Raw genomic sequence first — 19,647 nt, 5'->3', positions numbered from 1 at the left:
GAATACGTACAGTTTTTTAAAAATGTTCTCAGGTGAAAAAGTATAAGCAAAATGACCTCCCAGGCTGCCAGTGATAGGCCCAGAACAGATTTTGTGGTTCTACACAGTCAGCACTCTCCTCTCAAATAAAAATAAAAATAGAACCCACACAGATGAGGTGATGGTAGTGAAAGAATGCAGAGTCAGGAACAGCTACCACGGAAGGTCAGAGCATCAGCATAATAAAGGCATTGAACTCACCTTACAGCTGAGAAATCACAGTGTAAAAGTAATTAGAAAATTGTACTTTTTATTTTAGATTATGTCACATGTCAACAACTTCACCTTCCTGTAGGCCTTCAGTGCATTCCATTTTTGGATGAACCATATGGACATGCCTGAGGTGCAACTAGAAGATTTTTCACAAGACATCACCACTGAAGTTGATAAGGCATATTTAAGGCCAGTTAGTCTGTTCTGCCCGTTTGATGTATTGCTGATTTATTAAACTCAGCATAAACTGGGATGAAGGGTGTCCTTGAATTTCATGAAAATGCTTATAAGCACCACTTTTCTGTTTCTGAATTGCCTGGTCTCTTTATCCTATACTAGTCCTCTATGCACACATTCTGACATCACAAAATGACATGAAAGAACACTGGTAGTGAAACTAAAAGGGGAATATTAAGAGTATTGGAATGACATCTGTTGCATAATCTCTTTTGTTCTAATGGGCTCTTACAGATTACACCAGCACAGAATTTATGCTCAGGCCTCTGCTTCATCTCCCAGACTCTCATTTACCCTCTATCAATTAAGCACCAACAGATGGGTGAAAGTTATATTGATCAGAACATGACAAAGCAACAGAACAGTCCTTGTCCCTGGAATGCTTATTCTTCTAAAGCATTAATTGTGTACATCAGTTTAACACCACCTCTTTCACAGCACATTGCTTTATGATGATCCAGATTTAAAATGTATAAATTCTGCTTAGGCGTTTATACATTCCAGTATTGTACCTTGACATCCAGCTTTCCCAAACGCTGTAAAATCCAGATACGGTGGGACCAGGCATTGTAGTTGCTTGGGTATCTCCCAGCAGCTTCACAGCAGACATCCATTTCCTCCTGCACTAATCGTTGAATTCTTTCCACAGGCATTGTTCCCAAGTTCCCTTTAGTTACAAGAGTTGGCAAGGAGTTTTCCTGAATTAGTTGTTGCAGCACCCATCGTCTGGTTAAATGGTGTAGAGGGTTAACAATGCAAAAGCAGTTTTAAGAGAAAAAAACATTTTGTTCCTTATTTCACTATATAAATTGACCAAAATATGTGGAGTTTTCCATCATCTTAATTCAGGGTAAACTGGAGGTTGGGGGAAGAAACAGACTAAACATAAAACCTGTGAGTTATTCAGATACAGAAAGTCTTCAGTTAATGGACACATTTAACAGTGTCTAACTTCAGCTCTCTTTTTTATTTATGGTTATTGGTCATATCCAATCTTGAGAATTTGGGGAAGTCAATAAAAAAAAAGTTACCAAAATAACTGAATATGCAAAATTCACCAAAAAAAATCATGGAATATTTAAATAAGATTTTGAAGAATTCCCTTTTCACAAGACATCCATCGTGTTGAGGTTTTATGCTGAAAAGGGATTATGTACAAATACCTTCTTACTCAACAGATCTGCACCCTGTGTGGATTCAGTTATATCTACTGACTTTAGTCACAAAAGAAAAAAAGACTTCACTGCTTTTCACTCGTTAGCCCCGCAGAGTCACTACAGCTAAGAGCAATTGAATGGGATTCTATTTCTTCTTGTGTATCATTAACAGAACTGTTTACTAATTTCCAATCAGTTACACTTGTGCTATCTCACTGAAAGCAATGGACGTACACAGGCATCAATTTCTCCTGCAGAACCCTTTATTACTGGTGATGATATAGAAGGAATAAATAAAAGAAACCCAGCTTAACTCGGAGGTCCCAGGCAGAGATTGCTGGGCTAGCAGTTAGGAAAAAAAACACCTTTTTACTAGGAAATTAGTAAATTGTTGAGACAAACAGATTCCCCCATTGTATTTTATTTGTAATAGGCACTTTAGAGTAGAATTGCATTTTAAGAAAGTCACTGCCTCAAAACTACAATAGATGTACTGACTGCTTAGACAACCTTTGTGTCAAAGTAAAGCTGCTAACAAGTATATTTGTCCTATCAAATTAATTTCAAATATCTTTTATTAAAAAAGGTATTGCAGACATAGGATGGTCAACGACAGCATGTAAACAGACAGTGCTGCAAGAGGGGATTCTATGGAAAGCTGAGTGGAACTCTCGATCAGGACCTACAAGCTTTAACATCTGAGACCGAAAAAGTTACTCCCTTTTATCCACTTTGGTAGCATTTGAAATGACAGTGAGCCAACACAATGTCATTCCATCTGCTTGAAGAAAGGTGAACTTTTTCCTTAATAAAGCTTTAAAAATTAAAGTTAACCAGTCAAAAATAGCTTATTCATAAGATTACAAAATTGTATAAAACTCACTAAGTGACAGCATCAACTTGAAATCTAACTGGTTTAACAAAAGTGGTTTCAGGTACTCCATCTGCTCCACAGTCTTTCTGCCAACTTTTGTTATTTTACATTCTCCTGCCCTGTCCCCCCCGCTTCTTTTTTAAGAATGTCTCTCTCCCCCGATTAGTGTGTGCAAAACCCACGTCAAGAACAGAGGAAACTTGCTGACCAAATACTGTATAGGAGAAACATTAAAAACTAACTATATATAAATATCATTCAGTAACCTTGGCTGTTACTTAGAAAACAATAGTAGATAAAATTTTGAGAGGGGAATGTGATTTTTAAATTGACTGCCTCTCTAATCTGAGATCAAGAACACTGGATCACGCCTGTTATTTGTAAGTTTGCTTCTGATATGACATTCACTGTAGCTGAAGGAGGGCAGCAGGTCAAACCACAATCTTTGATTACTTCATTTAGAAGAGCAGATCCATGTCACAAATGCAGCAAAACCTATGATATCCAAACATGTTTTTTTTGCTGCTCACATACCTCAAAGTGCCAAAATGCAAAAGTGGGACATAGTGAGTGACAAAGACACAAAATGAGAGACAAAATCTGTTTATGCAGGAAAATTAAATGGCCAAAGAGTCATTCCTTTAACATAAATAAAGCATAAAATAACTAACTTCTGATTCTTTATTTCCAGGTAAATAACTTTTAATACTAAATGTGAAGGGCAAAAATGTGTGTGAAGGAACACCTGACTTTTCTTTATTTCTTAAGAATGTCACTGTTTGAGAACGACATACTTGACTTCAGGTACATTATATATTACATGGTGCAGTTAATAGTCCAGCATTGTCTAACATGAAGGAGTTTGAGGCAGCTATCACTAAATCATGGCACTTGCAACTTATTTCTCTCCTCTCCATCACATCTACCTTCCTTTTCATTCTGTATAATATAGTTACATAAAGCAAAGCAGTCAAATAGCGTGAATAAAGTAGAGGTGGTAAAAAGAAATTGCAGGATTAGAAAGTTAAAAACCAGCATAACTACAATTAAATTCTTCAATTCTGGTTCCACACCAACACTATTAAAGCAAAATACCAGAAAGGGATGTGTGCGTGCATGTGTGTAACTAATCCTGGCAGAATTCAATTTTTTTCTATTTTTACTTTTAAGATTTTCTTTTGATTTTCATTTTTACAGCTGTGGTGGGTAGGGTTGGGGACAGGGCAGTATTAACACTACGGTTGCAGGGAACTCTCTGTGTGGCTGAGGACACCAGAGTACAACATGTGGGGGAGGCTGCAGTTGTCCTGGCACAGTGGAGCAGAGACCCCTGGTCAGGACTGTAAGAAGGAGGAGGAGCCCCCACCTCAAAGGGAAGTCCACCCCATTGCTGAACAGTTTCTGCCTGGGAATGGCTCTGACACTCCTAGATAGTGAGTGAGTGGATGAGGCTGTGACAACAGAGCTGCAGAGGGCTCCCTGCATGGTTACAGGGCCAGTGACACTGGATCCCTGAAGGCACAAGGTCTGAGGAAGGCTGGGCTCCCGGTGGGGTGTAGTAGAGACCCCTAGTCAGTGCCATGAGGAGGAACTATCCCTGGCTGCAGGGGACACCACATCACTGCTGAATGGCTTGTGGTCAGGGACAGAGCCATTCAGCAGTGGGGTGACCTCCTCCACAGCCAGGGACAAGGACAACAACTTCTCGCAGATCTGGCTAGGGTCTCTGCTCCACTGGGCCAGAACTACATCCTTCCCCTACCATATGCCTGCAGGCATCAGGCGTCACCAGCCCCAAACACCACCAGGAGTGTGGGAGCCATCCCGAGGCATTTGGGATTTGATGCATTTGACTGAGCACTGGGTTGCTTTTTTATTTTAGAAAAATACCTTTTGTTATTGCTCAGTAAGGGAGACATTGTCATTGCATAATCCCATGGCTGGTGAAAATATAGTCATAAGGAAAAATATCAGAGTACAGTAATGGGATATAACCTAGCTACAATTACAAAATTTATTTTTTAATGTATCCTGGTTCTCTGGCAGGTCTACAATATAAACAGGTTAATGGCAAATAAAAAAAAGTAAAATATGGAAAACCTAGCATTAATTTGATGGCAATTTTCAAGCAGTCACACTGGGAATACAAAACGAAGAAAAAATTACACACCACTCTAGTTATATTAAAAGACATGTAACATGCAGAAACACATATTTGACTTGAACACTAAGTCCTACACATAGTTGATCAGATTCTTAAAAAAAAAAAAAAAAAAAAGCAATGAATTTTACACTAGATTGTTTGGAAATCTGCTGTTTCCAGATGCTTGCCTCCATTCACCAGCTTCCCTACCCCAAACTCAGATAGAAGTATGAAAATATATTGGGGGGGAAGGCGGGGAGGGAAGGGAAGGAAAGGGAAGAGAAAAAAAGAGAAACCTGTGAATCCATGTTTCTGGGCTTTTCGGAAACTTAGTTAATGCCAGTTTTCCAAGATGTAAATCCTTAACTGGACTTAAAGTGCCAGATAATATTAGTTCTTTCCTGCGAAAGAAAAAAACATTCCATTTGTACACCTAATTTAAGGGTGCATGTCATTTTCTTTGAAACATAATACAGCCAACTATGATATCCAGAATATAAACCTTAAAAATTACAAAAACTTCAACAATTGATAAAGCCATTTTACTGTAACAAGATAGAGTGTTTTCAAAGTAAAAATCTGTGTTCTACGTTTTGAATTGGACAAACGGTCTACATTTCTGTCCATGGTAATTCATCCTGAAATGATGACCCAACTTTACAAAGTGGATCTGTTCCTGAGTTGCACAATATTTTGCAGTAGAAAACTTAACATGTGCTATCATTGGCATACAAAACAATTTTTTGACTGATTAAGGTTAATTTTAAACACCCTAGAGCTATCTTCCAAAGCCTTCCCATAAGATATACACATTTCAAAAAGACAGTTATGCACAAGCAAGCTTCACTGATGTCAACAGAAGTTACATATATGTAATTGATAATTAAAAGCTACAAAAGACAAGCACTCATGAAATTACTATTGTGATTCAAGACAGTAGCATCACTATTATTTTACATTTTAAAAGCATCTTAATGAAATAATTCTCTACACAAATATAAACAGATTGAAACAGGGTTTAAGGTTGGTATTAGGAATCACTAACTTAGAGGCCAAAAAAAAAAAATTATATATCTCAATTAAAAGTTACTGTAGGGTTGTTTTTGCTGGTTTTTAAAATCAATTTGGAAAGCCAGACAATTCTAGGTTTAGTTACTCGTTAACATAATATTTAGTAAAAGACTTCCCAAACCTTAATTCTCATCCTGTCTGTCACAACCCCTCCCCTGCACACTTGTGAGACAGACACATTATGGTGAAATCTTTGAGAAGCCTGAAGCTATATGGATTTCATATCAGTCCAGACACCTGCATAGCAATGAGGTGCTGCCGGCACAAAGCTCGATTCTGAGCACTGGGAGACCTGAGCACTGGGAGCACTGAGAACCCTTAAGCATATGCTTAGATAAGAATGAGTAGTTCAATGAAAGTAAAGAAAAAAATGCCTAACGTATTTCCACAGAGGTCTGATTTAATTCCCCCATGCATAACTAAAGAATGAAAGGAGGTTGAAAATTTTCATTCTAAAAGATGTCAATGTGACAGCACTAGTAAATGAAGTCAGTTATTTCTAGAACAACCAGATCTTTTAAATGAGAAACTAGGACAGCTACTTCAGAACAGGATGGAAAAAAGGGGAAAGTATGGCATAGGATGGCTTAACTGATGGGACAGAAAAGAGAGCACCCCTTTCTTTTTTCTCCTTCTTCCCATTACCGTCCCCTGTTTCAGGATTAAAAGCATACCATGTTACAATAAGATGTGGCTGCAAGAAAAACAGTATCCCCTCACTATCCCCTTTACTGTTATCTCCCAGGTCCAAACCTGCAACTGTATTTTTACACTATGGCCCCAATCCAGCAAAGCCTTAAGCATATGATTAACTTTAAGCAAATGAGCATGGTCTCACATTCTAGAATGGAATTACTCATGTCAATGTCCTTAAAGTTGAGCCTGCCTTTAAATGTTTGCTGGATCAGGAGCTATATCTGCGGGCCCAGTTCCATCCACCCACCCACACAACCAACCTCCCCTGCTCTAAGACCAACTTTATTTATTGCTCTTACGGTCCCTCACCTATGTTTCATATTCTTATATTTTCTATCCTTTTGCCTAGCTATCTCAAAGACGACATGACCATTGTGTAGAAGCTAAATGAATTCTTTCCAGCAGTCTTCACTGCAGTTGATGTGAGGGAGATTCCTACACCTAAGCCATTCTTTTTAGGTGACAAATCTGAGGAACTGTCCCAGACTGAGGTGTAAGTAGAGTAAGTTTTGCAACACATTGATAAATTATACCGTAAGTCACTAGAACCAGATGATATTCACCCAAGAGTTCTGAAGGTACTCAAATATGAAACTGCAGAATTATTACCTTTGGTTTGTAACCTATCGCTTACCAGGTGACTGGAGGATAGCTAATGTAATGCAGATTTTTAAAGAAGGCTCCAGAGGCAATCTTGGCAATTACAGGTTGGTAAGCCTAACTTCAGTACCAGGCAAACTAGTTGAAACTACAACAAAGAACAAAATTATCATGTACAGCTATGTATCTGATAAGTTGGGGAAGAGTCAACATAGCTTTTGTAAAGGAAAATCATGCCTCGCCAATCTATTTGAATTCTTTGTGGGTGTCAACAAGCATGTGGGCAAAGGTGATTTAGTTGATATAGAGTACTTGGACTTTCAGAAAACCTTTGACAAGGTACCAGACCAAAGGCTCTTAAGCGAAGTAAGCAGTCCTGGGATAAAAAGGGAAGGTCTTCTCATGCCTAGATAACTGGTTAAAAGATAGGGCACAAAGAGTAGGAATGGTCAATTTTCATGAGAGAGAGGTAATTAGCAGGGTAGTCCAAGAATCCGTACTGGGATCTGTGTGTTGAACATTTTCATACATGATCTGGAAAAAAGGCTTAAGGGTGAGGTGGCAAAGTTTGCAGATGATACAAAATTACTCAAGATAGGTAAGTCCAAAACTGACTGCAAAGAGATCTCACAAAACTGAGTGACTTGACAACAAAATAGTACATAAAATTAAATGCTGATAAGTGCAAAATAATGCACATTGGAAAACAATCTCAACTATACATCCAAAATGCCAAGATCTAAATTAGATGTTACCACTCAAGAAAGATCTTGGAGTCTCTATGGATAGTTCTCTGAAAACATCTACTCACTGTGCAGTGGCAGAAATAAAGCTAACAATATTAGGAACTATTAGTAAGGGGATAGATAAGACAGTAAATATCAAAATGCTACTATATAAATCCATGGTATGCCCACACTTTGAATACTGTGTGAAGTTGTGGCCACCCCATCTCAGAAGAGATATATTATAATTGGAAAAGGTGCAGAGAAAGGCAATGAAAATTATTGGTGTATAGAACAACTTCCATATGAGGAGAGATTAAAAAAAAGACAGGAAAGAGAAAAAGACGACTAAGTGGGGATATGACAGAGGTCTATAAAATCATGAATGGCATGGAGAAAGTGAATAGGAAGTGTTATTTACCCATCACATAACACAATAGGCAGCAGGTTTAAAACTAACACAATGTACGATCAATCTGTTCAGCTCATTGGCAGGGGATGTTGTGAAGGTCAAAAGTATAAATGGGTTAAAAAAAAAGAATGGAGATAAGTTCATGGAGGATTGGTCCCTCAATGGCTATAAACCAAGATGGTCAGATGCAATCCCATGCTTCGTGTGTCCCTAATCCTCTGACTGCCAGAAGCTGGGACTGGACGACACAGGATGGATTACTTGATAACTGCCTTGTTCTGCTCATTCCTTCTGAAGCACCTGGCAACGGCCATTGGTCAGAAGGCAGAATATTGGCCTAGATGGACCATTAGTCTGACCCAGTATGCACATTATGTTCTTGTATACTTCCATTAAAAAAAAAAATGGATTCAACTTTCAACAGCAATACAGCTACAGAGAACATTACTTATAGCAACACCTGAGAAGTTCACATATTGGTTCAATGGTGGTTTTTCTGTTTAAAAGCCTCATGAACTTTATCATTTCAAGAATACCCGAAGATACATTTTTCTCATGATAGCCAACCCTTTACTATGACTGCCACATTTCCCTTTTCTTTAATCAATGACACTTCAAAAATCAGTTCATAGCACCAACCTGGATAATTATATTATAGGCTGGGAAAAAAATACTTGCTTTATCTGGATCTGACAGCTATTCACCACAAATACAGTCTTAATGGGCTGATTTCTTTATTTTTCCAACTGCAAGAAACCTATTGAACTGAGCAAATCTCCATGTCTAAACATTTAAAACCACCTAAATTTAAAGCGGCAATTTCTTGTTTAAAACCCCCCAAACTATTATTTAAAACTGTCCCTGGCCCTTGTGTGCGGGTGGAAAGAATATGGAAAGAGCCTTTCCCCGCTTCTGTGCCCTGGTGCAAGGGGGATCAATTGCTGTCTCTGTGCTTAGGGGAGTGCAATGAACTGCTTCTATTGGGCATTGCCAGGAAGAGGGAGGGAAGTCCTTGCGCCTCCTCTGTGTACACTGGGAAAGTAGGGCTATGCTATGGTCAAGCCTGCACAGTTCCTATGTGGACTGAAAAAATCAGAGGACATGCTTGGGATAGTGCATATCCGCACCCCTTCTCCCATTTAGAGGTATGTCTAAATATCATAGTATGACTCAGTCTGATATTCAGCTTGGACGACCAGCCGTGCCATTAGAAAATGGAATATCGGAGTCTCAAAATAATCAAGGTGTGACACCCTGATGGAGGTAAAATTAAAACAATGACAGCTATGGAGAAGGTCAATCTCACGTTTGCAACAAACGAATCAGGGGGAAGTGTGAAGGCGGTACCAATTACAGAAAAGCTGAGGGAAACCCAGCTTAGATGGTTTGGGCATGTGAAAAGATCAGAAGTATGTAGAGGAAACAGGGCACTAAACTTAGAAGTGGAGGGTAAGAGAAGGGTTGGAAGACCCAGAACTATATGGATGGATGTTATACAAAAAGATTTGATTAGCTGCAGAGTATCTGAGGAACTGGCTCAAGACAGACTAGAATGGAGAAGGACTCAAAAACGCTGACCCCCATATAGAGGGGACTAAGGCTAGAAGCAGCAGCAGCAATGAAGGTCAATCAAGCACCTTCTCTCACAATACTGGAACAAGGAGACATCTAATTAAAAGGCAGAAAACTGCCTTTAATAACTGATAGAAGAAATAGTAACCCTTTCTTTCTCTTTTACACAACATATAATTAACCTGTGGAACTCTTTACCTCAAAACGTTACTGACAGCCAGAGCTTAGGAGAAATTTAAAAGATTAGCAGAACTCAAAAAGGGGTTAAGCACTGACATGGGTAACAACTTCCAGTTTCATAAATGGTGGTATAACTTTAAAAAGGGATGTAGTATTCAGGGCAACCATTACTCACTTGACATTAGGAAAAAACTTCCCTTATGAGGTTATTTTATAATTGTCTATTATGTGTATTTCACACATTCCTGTGAAGTATCCGGTATTAGCAACTGCTGGAGATTGCATAGTTGACTAAATAGACCATTACTCCAATACACTTGGTGAAGTCCTGTGTTGTACAGGGAGTGGAATCAAAGTCCTGAATTCTAATCCTGGCTCTGCCAACAACTTGCTATGTCAGGTTGAGCAAATGGCTTCGCTTTCCTGTCTGAGCTTCCCTAAACTATAAAATGAGCACAATGGCAATTTCAAACCTATATGTAAAACAATATAAAAATGTTAAGTACTATTATGATCTTCCTAGGTGACAAGGAGCCCTCAGTTTCCTCTCTTCCCAGGTGGTTGTAAAGAAGAGAATGTGTACGCGTGTTCATTCTAGTAGCCCCTTTCCTCATGGCTGCAGTGGGTAGGGATCTCAGGGTAGGTCTGCACTCTAAACTTACATCAGCACAACTACGTCACTCAAGGCTGTGAAAAATCCACACCCCTGAGCAATGCAGTTATACTGATCTAACCCCCAAGGTAGACAGCACTAGGTTGATGACAGGGTTTCTGCTGCCGACACAGCTACCGCCTCTCATGGAGCTGAATTAGCTTTCTTGTCAGTGTAGTCACATCTTCACTGAAGCACTACGGCACTGGTGCAGCTCTGCCGCTGCAGCATTTTAATTGTACACCTGTCCTAAGAGCATCAGACTGCTCAGTGCTGCCTAGACTGCCCCAGGAGTCAGGCAAGAGTGGAAATACTCTATAGAGCAAAGCTTCATTTGCATTACCTGTTGTCAGCAAGAGGGAACCAAATGCTGATCAAATGTGAAGTCTGGATGAGTGTGACATCCCTAGCTCTTGAGCAAAATAAAATCTAAGTATTTAACATACTATCTTAATGGATTACACTGAAGGAAGCTACCTATCAATAAATTTTTTGCCAACTACCTTATAGAGTCAGTTTAATACCAATGTGAACAAAAGAATCATAGTTCACATAATTATTCATTGGGGTAACTTCATACAACACATTGACTCGAAATATGCTAGCAAGCGGAGATGCAGTTTTATATTAAATTTGATCTAAGATAAAAATGTTCACCGATACATGAACAGGATCAGTAACCTCGGGTAAAATATATTCTTTATCTTCAGATTAAGGGTTATGCCACTTTATTTGTGCTGAAAATATATATTACTGTACTGTGAAATGCAACAGACTAGCTACAAAGGAAATCAGGAAGGAAAAGATTTTAAAAGTTCTTTCAGCACATCTTATCAAAACAGCAGTGTTAAATCCCACTTAAAACAAAGCTTAACGCGGACTCAGATTTAAGGCGGCTGACCAAGCTCTTTGTGATACCATTTGCTGAGTGCGACATACCTTACATTCCATGCAGTGGTGAAGTCTGGGTTTAGTAGTAGCAGCGTACATGTGATATCTATCAATTCTAAAAGATTTAAAAAAAAATCCATGAATGATTAACAGTGGTGAAATAAAACATCAAAACTTCTCCCCTCTTTATGCCCCCATACTTTTTCAAAGCCTCTTCTCTCTGACTCGTTCTTATTGCAATACACCTCTGGGAAATATTGCTGAGTTCCAGTCCAGAGAAAGAGGTAACTCAAACTGGAAGGATGACACACAGTTGGTTTAGTTTCTTCTCCTTCCATGTTGAGTACTTAAAATAAGTACCCACCTGTTGGGTTCACTGACCTCTACAAACTCCACTATAATGACTTGGAATCATGGTTCTCCTCCCCCTGGACAACTATGATTCAAAAAGACAATATTCTTACGTGAATTAAAAGCTACTGGATAGCTCTGAAACAGAGAGCTTGTATGGGATCTTTGAGCATTCTAGTCCATTTAGTTATTAAAATTGAAACACACTGTGTGACTTAAACACATGCAAAGTTCTTAAAATTGTTGATTGAGATCTTAACACTCAAAACTACAATCATCTCCTGGAACAGCAAAACTCTTTAAGAACTCTGCACTGCAGATAGCAACTCGCTATAGCTATTCTATGCTACATACTTTTACCTGCAACTAAATAACCACTACAAAAATTGCACCTATGGAAGGGGAAAATCCCCTACAACTATGGATTAGTAACAGAGAACATCACAAATTTAGTAAGTTGCACAACTATGTAACAGAAAATATTTTTATAAGACTCTGAATAGGCTGCCTCTCCAAAGATTGAGATACTGTGACTAATCACTAAATAAGAAACAGACATACCCATAAACATTTGTTTTTCTACTCCCCTTTAGACACTGCAGACTCTAAATTTCTACATATATTTAATGATGTAATAAAACTGGAAGCAGCTATGTGGGTGGCTGACAAACAGAAGAGTTATTCTATTCTAGCCTTTCCTTTCCTTTCCCTCCTGTATTTTGCTGCACTAATCAATTAGTTTGATGCCTACCTAGGTAAAAAACACTTAGTGTTATATGCCACCTCTCATAAAACACAGTGATAATTCTCAGTGTCTCAGGTTTGGTTCTTTAACTCTTTCTTCCAAAAGTCACAAAATCAGGTCAATTAAATCTTCCCCGGCATTACAATTCTTAAATATAAATGAGCTGGGTAAGAAGCAGCAGCAGTACACAGATACTCTCCAAAATACAAGCAAAATTATCAGTGCTTTTGCTCGCAAGACTGTTAGTCTGGATTCTTAACTGTTCAATTTAATTTGAATAATATATTCAGAAGGTTGTAACACCAAAGTAATTTGCCAACAAAACAAGTTTTTTCAGTTCAGCTGCATTCTCATGAAGGAGAAGCACTGGATTACAATTTGTTTTAAGAAAAAAGAGCTAGGGATGGGGAGAAAAAGCAAGGGATATATACAGGGAGCTAAATCCATGGATGGTTCAGTTAAGATGACTGGACATACAGAAAACTAGTAATTAACTGACTATATGTAACTACAATGGGGAACATTAATCTCCAAAGGCCCAGGGTGGTCCACAAGCAATTCTCTGCAAGCCTAGCCAGATGCACCCTTCATTTGGGATTTCTGCCAGAGAAAGGTGAATTTAATCACATGAAATTCCATAGCCTTGGCCATCAAGGCTCCTGTCTAGGAGCCTGATGCAGTGAACCAGTGCATCCGTTGGCACCTTATCAATATGCTCAAGTGCAGCCAGCACCACCCACAGTTACATAAAACTTGGAAAAAAATAAATTGCGTATTAGAGATGAGCCAAAGCCCTGTATCTGGATTTTAGGGGTTTGGGCAGACTGGGACCTGAAACCAGCTCATGTAGGCCCCGATCCAGCAAAGTACTTAAGCACATGCTTAATTTTAAGCATGTGAATAGTCCTATTAAAGTACATGGGATTATGCATGTGCTTAAAGTTAAACATGCGATTAAGTACTCTGCTGATTACAGGCCTTATGGTTTTGCTAACCCAAAACTTGACCAACAGGGCTTAGCAAAAGCACTGCTGGTTTTATCCATTACTAGATCACCACAAGCATCAAGGGATGAAACAAAACCAACTCGGGGGCGCGCAGTAAGATGTGGCTGCTTCAGACACACCTTTTTCACAATAGCTTCTGAAAAATAAGAAGCAAATAAGACAATGGAATATTTAAAATAGTGGTTCCCAAACTGGGGTTCATGACCCCTGGGGGTTCATGAAATGTTACAGGGGGTTCTCGGGAAAAAATTCCCTAATGGTGGAAAGAGCTGTCCCTAGGGACCCCGGGCAGCACAGGGCCAGCAGCCCAGAGTTCCTGGACTTCCAAGAGCTAAGCAGATCAAAGCAAGCATATCTATCACACTGAGGAGATTTAAACTTCAAGACTCCCTATAAGAAATGGAAAGGGAGGTGGATATTTTTTGCTGTTTTTAAAATTAAATAGGCAGCTAGTATTGTTTTTAAAATTATTATACAGAAGAAGTTTAAGCTTTGTTGTAACATGCATTGTTTGCCTGGACTGCTCAAGACCTGAATGCTTGTGTAGGACGAACTCTTTGAGTTGGCTTCTTAAATACCTTCATGCTGTTTCACATCTGATACTCCTTGATGAAACATAGGAGCCTGGTCTTATTACAGGCTTATTCAAAGCTTATACAAGCTATGAAAGTGAGATCTTGGAAGAGTGTTGCCATTTTCATAAATGTAATAAAAATACCGTAATGATAAATAATAATTAATAATAAATAGTGTGTAATAAGCATGTCATAAAAACAAATTTTATATTTCGAAGATCACTGCTTTTATTAGTTATGCTCATGTAAAGGAGAAAATCCCTGGAAATATTCGTTTTTAGAAGGGAGTTTGCAAGGCTTGACATCTTAGTGAAAGGGGTTCACAGGTTGTTAAAGTTTGGGAATCACTGATTTGAAATATTTATTTATAGTTACAGACATGATAAAAGGCAAAAACTCAAAAGCTCTGATTACACCACCATTACTTAAAAATCACGTTATACAAACATGTCAGCCTTATCCTCTTTCAAAATAGATCAAGAGAATAGAGGAGATAATGACTCTTCTAAAGTAAATTCACCACAAATGCAAGATTCATCTAAGCAACCTACTAGATGGTAAAATGGTAAGGAAGAAAATACAGAGATGGACATACATCACTGCTAAACATGAACCAGCATAACTCCCCCACTTGGGCAGTTGGGATTTTCATATCATTCCTCTGATGGTTTCTCCAATCTGTGATTATTAAAACAGAAAAATCTCTTGAATGTTCAGTATTATAAACTGCAACCTCCTTTCCTCTCAAGACGAGAAAGAGCCCTGAGCATCTTATTTTGTACATTAATAAATAAATGTTTAACCTAAGGTATTACCAATTCCTGCAATGTGACTCATCACTGGTATGGTATGTTTTCCTCCCTTCGTCCATTCTTTAAGTAATATTGTAGGTGTGGCAGGCAGCACTGCCTATCATTAAGGTTGCCTCACATACCCATTATAAGACCCTATTTTCAGATGCTTGTAACTTGGCCAAACTTTAACCATTTGGGCTGAATTTTCCATGCTGGATAGCTGTGTCAGGCTGAAAGTTTTTGGAAAATTTCACCCAGAACAGTTCAGCTGTTTCTGAGAACAAGGCTAAGAAAAAATACATTTTGCCAATATAAAAAAAATTTAAATTGGAACATTCTCTTTGAAATACTCTAGTGCCCCCATACTCCGGAGCAAAGATTAGAAATTTGCAAGGAGCACCCTTGTGTGTCAGGAATGTGCCTTTTTCCTGTCCTTGTGAAAATCCACCCAAATTTGGCCAAGTTGTAAACCTCTGAAAAAGACTGCAATTTGAACTTGCTCGATAGGTGGGGCCATGCACAGGAACCGAGAATAGAGAGCATGTCTCTCCTGTGCTCTCAGTGCCCCCCTAGCTGGCACTCAGGAGGAGAAAACCATCTGCTTCAAACGCATATGGAACAAAAAACAGACCAAGGGAAGGGAAAGGACTAGTTTAAGACAAGGAGTCTGGTAAGACTGGCACTGGAGGAGGAGAGAGAAACTAGCTTGGAAGCCAGGAGGAGGAGAATGACTGGGAGCCAGTGGGGGATATTGTGGAGGGAGAGCACAGACTGCATGAGGAGCTGAAGGGAGACTGGCACTGACTGGTCAAGGATACTATGTTTCAGTGTGGGGACAGGGAGGAAAACTGGAAGTCAGTGGGGAGATTGGGACTTAGCAAGCCTCAAGGAGGAAAGTAGGATTGGCTGGGCCAGGATACTGGTACTAGGATGCACAGACAACCTTAATTCTGGCTTTTTCCTAGCTTTTGAGTGCTTGACTTTAAAAATCATTGTTAAGGTTGCAATGTTGTTTTTGTGTGTAATTATTACGTAGCATCACTATACAAAGGGTCAACTGTGATAAACAAAATTTTAGCTAAGCTAAATTGGACATTAATTAAGCTAAAATAGTTTAAAAAACAAACTTTGTTTATACTTGATGTGGATGCACTTGCCAAACTAATGTTAATTAATCCTATTAAGAATTACAACCATGTATCAGACAAATTTCCAGGTTAGTGCATCTTATTATGTCAAGGATCAGGAACACCACCAACTTGAAATCTAGTCAGTTTAAATGGAATAATAACTGAAGAGTAAGATTAGTTTCAGACATGACACTTCTGTCCCTCTGTCATTTTTTGTGGTTTTACAATCACATTTTACTATGTTAAAAACATTTCACCCCCTAATGCCACGTGAAAAACCCACAAAAACAAGGGAAGCCAATTGACTATACAGGGAATAGGGTGAAACTATACAAAAATTGTTGTCAAATGCATGAAGAGGACAAACAAAAAAAGTACTTAGAGTCATCTTAGCCATTACTTGCAAAAATAGAAGAAGATTTTTTTCTGTGAGAAGTGAGGGTTTTGAACCTATGGTTCCCTTTATGAATTTTAGGGGCATTTTTTGCCATTCTTTCCATGGAAAGCCATGTGTCAGCTGTAGGACAAAATAGGATTGGTTTCCTGCTGCACCTTTACTTTTCCTGTGACAATACCGCAAAAGTAAGACATGCCTTAGGGTCATATGATTTGTTTACTTTTTAATTCACTCTTAACAGGTCTTTGCTGCTGGGTGAGGTTTATGCAGAATGCAGCAGCATACCTGCTCATTGCACTGGGCTGCTTTCAGAGATGAGAGTCTCTTCAGCTGTAAGAAGTGAGTGCAGCCCTAGATTCTTTGTGTTTGTTTTTATTTGGCTGTACCAGAAAATAAAATAAAAAAAGATGACGCGCATGCTTTTCAGCTCACAACTGTAAAAATGAAACCACAAATCTATAGAAATAGGACATTTTAATTTCAAAAGGTACATCTGTTCAGTGGTGAAAAAAGGATTACAACACTTTTAGAATTATGGTACACTAAGAGTAGGGCTCTGATTTTGCAAAGACGTAAGTGTTTAACTTTGAAACCAACAGGACTTACCCATGTCTATGAGGCTATGCACATGCATAAGTCAATATAGAATCAGGGCCACAGTTACCAAGACCGTTACTGTCCAGTTCTCTAAATAGCTACCTTAAGCTATTCTTCTGCTTTCTTTTGAGCAACAAGCATTCACAGTGAAGACAGTAACCAGTTCCTAACCAGAACCATACTATTGGATGCCCTGTAATGCCTAAACAAGCATCTTGATATCACACTCTACATATTAATGCTCTCAATTGTAAATAAAAATATCAGAGACACTCCTTTTATTCCTTGTTGGAATAAAGAAGACCGTGGAGTATACAATGCTAAATAATATGTGGTAACTGAGCATTTTATATCAAATAGACTGAAGATATTCACAATAACCTCTAGTAATCAGCTGAACAATTTGTGATGACACTACACACAGTATATATTCAGTATACATGCATAAAATCTAAACATTATAGGAGGGATCACAAAGTGTGTAGTAAACCTAGGATATTTTAAAACCTTCAGTTTTCCAAAGAAGTTGGAGAAAGCTGTAGTTTAGTAAGATTCTATGGCAAGGTTGCTTAGTCACGGCCCTATTTTTCTGGATTCCAAAAAACTCTGAATTTCCTTCTCTCTATGTAAGTACGTAACAAGGACCAGCTGTAGATTAAGCACTTGTCTCAATAAATAATCAATAACTCATTACAATGTACTTGCTTCTTATGAGATCCTGCTAGCAAATGATGATTATGTATCATTTACTTGCAAGAATTGATATTTGAAGCAGAGCCATTTATTTTCACTCCTGTATTTAAGATTGTTTACGGAACTTCCAATTACACCAATTGGAAAAGACTAGAATACAATTTCAATTGCCAAACTTTTTCCCACCCAAGAGGCTAATGACTTTAGCACCAATGAGAACCAAATCTATACTTGGCATTATAACCAGAAGAGACCTGCCCACCATGCAAAGTTCTATTAAAAGTGAAAAGGCATTTTGCCTGAGTAAGAAGTGCTGTGTGGGGCTTTAGCATATGAGGATATCACAGTTTAGATTCTAAGTCAAGTAATGTCTACATTTGGAAGATTATGTATAACAATTTACATGAAAACAAATTCCTTTCTGTAACTCAGTCACAGGATTATTGAATTTTTCAGCATTCATCGTCTCCATCATTTCAGCTTATGAATTCTGCCAAACTTCTCTATCTTGACAAAGGCAGTGTTCAGTTAAGGGTAAAGCATGTTATCCAACACTTAAAGCAGAGTTTGGCATATAAAGCAGGTCATTAATATAGCAGAGTCTTGAGAACATACAGATCATCACTTTAAAAGTTGGACAAACCTGAACAATTTTGCAGACCATCTCGCACCAGGCACTTTTTGTTTGCTTTCTGTTAAAAACAATGGAAAAGGGAGTCTCTCTTCAAGAGAAAAAGACAAAAACCTGGATTTCACACTCTTGAAATATTTGTAAGATGACAGTTTTATGGTCTGTATTTTGGGATGAAAGGACTTCAGACAGGCTCTGTCAGAGACAGAATTAAAAGACTTCAACTTCCGCCCTGAACATTGCTAACAAGAGTAATTGAATGAGCAAATTCTGTTTGCAGATCTGAGCCTTACTACAACAAAGCACCTGATTCTATGAGAATAGGACAAATTTAGCTAGTAGGGAGCTGGAGACTAAATAAGAACCAATGGTTGCCTTCTTGCTTACATCCAAAAATGAAACAAGCTTTGCATTATATGTTTAATTTGGACTACAGATGTAGAAAGCATTTTTCTGTCTGCTGAGGCTTTTCTAGGGCAGGACTTTTCTATAACAATCTAGGTCCAATCAGGAAATTCTGCATGTGAAGGAACTGCCAGACAATCCACACACACCTCACCGGTGCCTGTATGATAAGCTAATGTTCTGACTAGTCCATCTAAGTCAGCTATCACTTCAAATTCACATTGGTTTCTGATACCATGTCAGACTTAACTATTTATGTTTTGCATTTAAAAAATTCTTTCTACTGAGGTTTAGAAGAGTTCTCAAACTGAGAATTTGAGATCAGATATGGTCATAGGTTTCTATCAGATCTGAATGCATCAGTAGCAACCAGATGGGATCCTAATGCACCCATGGAAATGATCCAGATCTTGTTATTGTCAAACAGTATTACACTGATGTCACAGTTACAAGGCAAGCTACATTTTAGGCCTTTCAGAGTCCCTTTTGAGTGACTTTTCAAAAGAATGGAACGCTGAAGTCCAACCACTCTGGGACTAGATGTCTGGGTGGGAGCCCCCGTTTCCTAACCAGGTTAACACCGTTGGGGCTTTCACGTTTGGAACCTGTAAGCCCTTTTCCTCCATGATCAGCAAGCTGACTATGATAACCCCCAAACAGCTTCTTCAAAAACAAACCATTTATTATTCTTTCACCCAAACATAAATAGCATGCAGAGCAAAGGGTTAGAACAAAAATCCCTATACACACATATTCCCTTATCTAAACCTTAATCTTTCCTTTCAAACTTTGGAAAGTTCCATTCAGCCCAGTTACCTCCATCTCTGGGTTGGGAAAAAATAGTCTGCTTGCTGAAGTTT

At 38.6% G+C, this 19,647-nt stretch overlaps 1 protein-coding gene across 2 annotated transcripts in view; it reads right to left on the bottom strand.

Annotated features, from left to right (window-relative positions):
* PTAR1 (protein prenyltransferase alpha subunit repeat containing 1) overlaps positions 1-19,647 on the bottom strand; it is a 55,877-nt gene that overhangs the window by 25,222 nt on the left and 11,008 nt on the right. For both annotated transcript variants that reach the window (XM_077817599.1, XM_077817600.1), the window contains exons 3-5: positions 11,511-11,577; positions 4,960-5,064; positions 1,002-1,215 (exon numbers count right to left, since the gene is read on the bottom strand). In XM_077817599.1, coding sequence (XP_077673725.1) covers positions 1,002-1,215; positions 4,960-5,064; positions 11,511-11,577 — 386 coding nt within the window. The remainder of the gene's footprint in view (positions 1-1,001; positions 1,216-4,959; positions 5,065-11,510; positions 11,578-19,647) is intronic.

The sequence above is a fragment of the Eretmochelys imbricata genome, chromosome 5 (genome assembly GCF_965152235.1).
Source record: "Eretmochelys imbricata isolate rEreImb1 chromosome 5, rEreImb1.hap1, whole genome shotgun sequence".
NCBI lineage: Eukaryota > Metazoa > Chordata > Testudines > Cheloniidae > Eretmochelys > Eretmochelys imbricata.
Note: the sequence above shows the minus strand (reverse complement) of the source record. Positions and strands in the feature narration are given on the sequence as shown.